Source organism: Sinocyclocheilus anshuiensis, unplaced genomic scaffold (assembly GCF_001515605.1).
Source record: "Sinocyclocheilus anshuiensis isolate Anshui unplaced genomic scaffold, SAMN03320099.WGS_v1.1 scaffold1010, whole genome shotgun sequence".
Classification (NCBI taxonomy): domain Eukaryota; kingdom Metazoa; phylum Chordata; class Actinopteri; order Cypriniformes; family Cyprinidae; genus Sinocyclocheilus; species Sinocyclocheilus anshuiensis.
Genome location: NW_015537936.1, coordinates 1,472,528 through 1,478,346, shown reverse-complemented (window position 1 = coordinate 1,478,346; position 5,819 = coordinate 1,472,528). Strand labels below are relative to the sequence as shown.

At 34.6% G+C, this 5,819-nt stretch overlaps 1 protein-coding gene across 1 annotated transcript in view; it reads right to left on the bottom strand.

The window, feature by feature from the left end:
* Positions 1-14: 14 nt before the first annotated feature.
* Positions 15-5,819, bottom strand: part of LOC107659079 (ras-related protein Rab-27A) — a 19,229-nt gene continuing 13,424 nt past the window's right edge. Inside the window, exons 3-6 of the mRNA XM_016447897.1 lie at positions 4,580-4,665; positions 4,039-4,142; positions 2,757-2,880; positions 15-834 (exon numbers count right to left, since the gene is read on the bottom strand). Coding sequence (XP_016303383.1) covers positions 633-834; positions 2,757-2,880; positions 4,039-4,142; positions 4,580-4,665 — 516 coding nt within the window. The 3' untranslated portion in view covers positions 15-632. The remainder of the gene's footprint in view (positions 835-2,756; positions 2,881-4,038; positions 4,143-4,579; positions 4,666-5,819) is intronic.

The following is a 5,819-nucleotide window of genomic DNA, read 5'->3' as shown; positions in this document are numbered from 1 at the left end:
CACACACACACACACACATATATACATTTTTTTTTTTTTCCCCCAACAAATATGTATTTGACAATTCTCTCATCATTACTAACCATGACACCATTTCAAGTCCATATGATGCTTTTCTTCATTTTAGTAATTTTTTGAAAAAGTGATACAGGTTGTGCATTATATAAATATATATTTGAAACAAATATTTTAAATAATATCCGTTTTTTTAACATGCATTTTTTTTTTTTCAGATTTTCAGTGATTGAATGTGGGGTTTTCATTTAGAAAATCAACACAAAACTGTGTCAGGATCAGAGAAATGCACTGATGCACATCTAGTTTTACCAGCAGATGTGCACTAACAGTGAAACACACAGTGAGAGGATTCGAGCCCTTGAAACACATCTCATCTGATGCATTAAGGCTTCTGAACGCAGGATTTGGTGTAAAGTGCTCTAAAAACGTGAAGACTTGAATCTAGGAGGCTTTAGTCCATCCATTCTGAGAAAAAACCAAGTGAGGATGCGGCGTCCCCTACTTTAACGCAACGCAGGGTCTCTCATCCTCGACATCCGCTCAACTCAACCGTAATGTATACTAGTGCTAATGAAGAGGATCAGAGAGCCGCGGCTGGAAGGATTCTTACGGCATTAGCAGCCGCACTTGCTCTGCTCGGCGTCACGCGGCTCTGCCAGGTTGCTGGTGCTGTGGCCATTGCTGCGAACCATCCCGTCGGGGATCCAGGATTTGTCCACACATCTCTCCATACGCTTCATGATCAGATCCAGCAGAACCTCCACGGCACGACTCACGTTCTCGCCGCTCGCAGCGCTCGTCTCGAAGTACGGGACACTGCGAAAGGACGAAAAATAAAATGGATTAGAGCACAAACCACTACTCCGACACTTTTATTGATGCATTTCATTTAGTCTGATGCATCTTTCATTCACTCAAACTAAGTAAAGTATATTATTACGCATTATCATGATCTAAGAGGGATTTTTTAAAATGCATTGTGGGATTGTCTTGTCTATGAAGGATGCATGTGATAGAACACATCATCGATTTGCTGCCTAATTTTCAGAACAGCTTTTACATTGAGAGCGTGTTAATGAGCCCTTAAAATCCTGCCTACATAGGCAGCTCACTAGGATTGGGAACTGAATCAGCCTCATAAACAAACTTAAATGCACAAGATTTTATGTTGTTTCCTCATGACTCTTTTCCTGTCTGTGTGATATATGATCACATGAACACTCAGCATGACAACTGAAAAACACAAGCTCTTATAATGCAAGACCATAGCTAGCTGTAAAATGTATTATAACGTATTATTAACTATTATTTTAACTGGCAGTTTAAAACAAATAAAATAAAATAAAAAACTTAATTTTTTTTTATGTTTTGAAGTAAGCCTCATATGCTCACCAACCCTGCATTCATTTGATAAAAATAGTCATATTATAAAATATTATTACAATTTCAAATAACTGTTTTCTACGTGAATATATATTAAAATGTAATTTATTTCTGTGATGCAAAGCTGAATTTTCAGCATCATTACTCCAGTCTTCAGTGTCACATGATCTTCAGAAATCATTCTGATATGCTGATAATCATCAATTTATTATCAGTGTTTGTACAAAGACACACCTGGATGAGTTTAGATGTGAGGATCAGTCAATAGAATATGAGTCACAGCAAACTCACTGAACGCTGACGAGAACTAGAACCAAACGCAGTCAACATTACTGACAATAAAATTTAAAAAGTCATCAAATATTTTAAGTCGATCTGCTTGATAGGAGCACCATTCATATGATTTGAGCAAAGAATTTTCATGTAATCATACTGAAGTATTCATGAGACAGAAACCTTCTCAAAAGACTTGAGTGCTTGACTCACATGAACATAGTCAATATTAGCCTTTCGGTACACCGCCATCTTAACGTGTCACATTTAACGAGAGCTGCCCTCATCTTAGGCAAACACGCTAGACACAGCCCTCAAAACAAACATCCTCAGAGTCGCTCGCATCCAGAAACGACTCGCCTCACATGTGACATTACACTACAACTCTATCACGTGTAAATATACTGATAGATTTTACATAGATGCAAACTCCTCACCTTTCGGTGACAACTCACCTTTTGAGATCAAAATAGCTCACCTGTGAGATTTGCTTAGATCCAATGAGAACTCTTTAATTCAAAATCTATGTCAGAAAAGGGTAATATTTGATGTATTTGAGGTCTGAGATGTGGGAACGGTGAAGAGAGAGAGAGAGGGGGAAAAGAATTTACATTTTAGGTCAGCGTTTCCGTCTAATCAGCCAATGTTGTCTTCAATAGCCTGCATAGCACTTCATCGTTTAAAACATGGGATTTTGACCAAATATATATTTAATCTTGATTTTTGCAAAATGTTACAATAAGCTTAAAAAACATTTTTGTTTGTTTGTGAAAAATTACAGTTTTGGACATACAAGGTAATAAAAAATATAAAAAAATACCTTAAAATGAGCATGTAAAGCAAATGTCTTTAAAAGAAATCCCCCCTCACCTGTGTGCATCTCTGTTTTAATATCAGCACTAATTAATCTAATTAGCTAAATCACTGTCATGTGATCACATCACAACTACCTTGGAATAAGCTGCTCAAACAACTGAGCGCTTTGAATGGATAGTGAGGTATTTCTGTCCTGAAGTGCATTGATTTTCGAGGCAGTCGAGGTCACATTCAGACACAGACACAGGACGAGTCTCGTTTCTCACCCGTATTTCTCGGCCAGTTCTCTTGCACTCTCCGTTTTCACCGCGCGCTGGTCCTCCAGGTCTGATTTGTTTCCGCACAAGATGACGTCGGGATTCTCGCAGTACGCATGCGTCTGCAGCTGACCTGCACGAGACATCACAGCAATTAACCATTAAATATTATTATTTTAAAAATTATTCATTATAATGCAACAACAACAACAACCAGCTTACTGTAGAGTGGTCTATCTACTAATAATAACAATTTATTCTTTTGTTGTTGTTAATATTATTTTTTAGCTGGGCAATCACTCCAAACTGCTTAGTAAAAAAGCAATTTATTAAATTTATTTATTAATACTTTTTTTAATGTAATTTAATTATTATTATTATTATTATTATTATTATTATTAATTAATTTTTTTAGATCGACAACCACTCTAAACTGCTAGTTACACATAAAATGAATAAAAATAACATTAAATATTTCATGTATTATTAGTAGTAGTTGTAGTAGTAGTATTTGGGCAATCACTCCAAGCTGCTAGGTAAAGATTAAATTAATAAAAAAAAATACATATTAAAAATATTTTCATTTTGCTTTAGTACTAGTAGCAGTAGTAGTAGTAGAACCTGCTAGTTAAAAATAAAATGTAATATAAATAATATAAAAAAAGAATTATTATTATTATATGGGCAACCACTCTAAGGCGATAGGTAAAAACACTATTAATAAAGATTCATATTAAATAATTATTATTTTAAAACCATTTTATTATTATTATTAGATAGGCAACCACTCTAAGCTGCTTTAAAAATAAAAATTAATTACAAATAATATTAAATAAAAAAAGAACTAAATATTATTATTATTATTAGTAGTAGTAGTAGTAGTAGTAGTACCATTAGTTGGACAAATACTCTAAGCTACTAGGTAAAGATAAAATTAATAATGCATATTAAAAATATTTTCATTTTGTTTTAGTTCTAGTAGTAGAAGACAGGTAACCTGCTAGTTAAAAATAAAATGTAATATAAATCAAATAAAAAATAATAATAATAATTATTATTATTATAATATGGGAAACCACTCTAAGCTGATAATTAAAAATGAAATGAATACAAAAATAATTTGTGGGAGGAAAATTTGTGCCAAGAACAAACAAACACTTAATTTCTGAAGAAAATGAAAGTAGCTGCTCATTAAATGTGGAAACAGAGACACTCTAATAATGAATAGTACTTGTATTAAAACAAAACTAGGTCTGCGGTGTGCACACTTATCCGATGAGTCTGGACTTACTCATCCAGTTCCGCACATTAAGGAAGCTCTGCTCATTCGTGAGGTCAAAGAGCAACAGGAAGCCCATGGCGTCCCTGAAGAACGCTGTGGTCAAACTCCGAAACCTGCATTCAGAGGAGAAAACAGAGAAAAACCATCACACCAAACCTCTCAGACTCATCTCGGCATGTTATAAAGCAGTGCTGTCAAGCAATCAATCGCATTCAAAATAAAAGTTTTTGTTTGCATAATATATGCGTGTGTACGGTGTATATTTATTATGCATGTATAAATACACACACATACAGTATATATTTTGAAAATATTTACATGTATATATTTACATTCATATCATTTAAATTATATATAAATATATTTAATATATAAACATAACATTTTTCTTAAATATATACATGCATGTGTGTGTGTTTATATATGTATAATAAATATACACAGTACACACACATATATTATGCAAACAAAAACTTTTATTTTGGATGCGATTAATCGTGATTCATTTTTTGACAGCACTATTATAAAGCAGTGCTGGTCTGCGTCTGACCTCTCCTGACCGGCCGTGTCCCACAGCTGGATGTGAATCCTCTGTCCTCTCCCGACCGTCCCATCAGGACCGCTGGATTTGTACACCTTACAGGACAGAAGCAGATATTTCTGAGACTCTATACACTGCATAAGAGTGTAATGAATACCCTGCCATCCTCTGCAGGCAGCGTGAGGTTTGCCCGTGCAAAACGAGCCGCCACAATGTTACACTGTTGTGGTGGTTGCCAGGGTGTTGCTATGCGGTTGCTAAGGTATTGGCGGGGTGGTTTGGTATGCAGTTCCAGGAAACCTGAATTTACTTTTCACACAGTCAAACACAGCCGTGTAATGCACACTTGATGACTGAGAGCGGGAAGCGTCTCATTAGCGCTGCGACTCCTGATTGTGTGGCTCTAAAACATCAGCGTTTGTTTGATGTCTTAAGTGCTCAAGTGTTTGTTCTTAAGGAGGGATCCCTGCTCTGTAAGGCCATATGATCCTGCATTCATCTTTCCCCTAAAACACACACACACTTCCGTAACTCTACCTGCCAATGCAGTTTCCTCAAAGCAAATGTTCAGTCAGCTTTTGTTACCATGGGAACTGTTATTATTACTATACAGTATTCAGTGTGAGACGGAGTACACAAATCAAGAAACTGAGTGAAAGTACAGATAACCTGATAAAATATTACTCCAGTAATGGTATAAGCACACGTATCAAATTTTATGAATTTTACAAATATTACAATTTGAAAGTACAAAAGTACTTGATTTTTAATATACTTAAGTATTATAAGTTAATAATACTGATCGGTAAATCATGTTTATTATTTGTTCTAATCAGAACTAATTAATAAGGAACAGTGCAGATATTTAATATGTATTGATCTACAAATATGCAAACATTTTATTAGCAAAACGTATTATACACTATCAAAACTATTTGTCTATCTATCCGTCTATCTATCTAAACATCTATCATTCAGAATATCTATCTATCTATCTGTCTATCTGAATAGCCATCTATCTATCTATCTATCTATCTGTCTGTCTATCTATCTATCTATCTATCTATCTATCTATCTGTCTATCTATCTGTCTATCTGTCTATCTGTCTGTCTATCTATCTGTCTATCTGTTTATCTATCTATCTATCTATCTGAATAGCCATGTATCTATCTATCTATCTATCTATCTATCTATCTATCTATCTGTCTATCTATCTGAATAGCCATCTATCTATCTATCTATCTATCT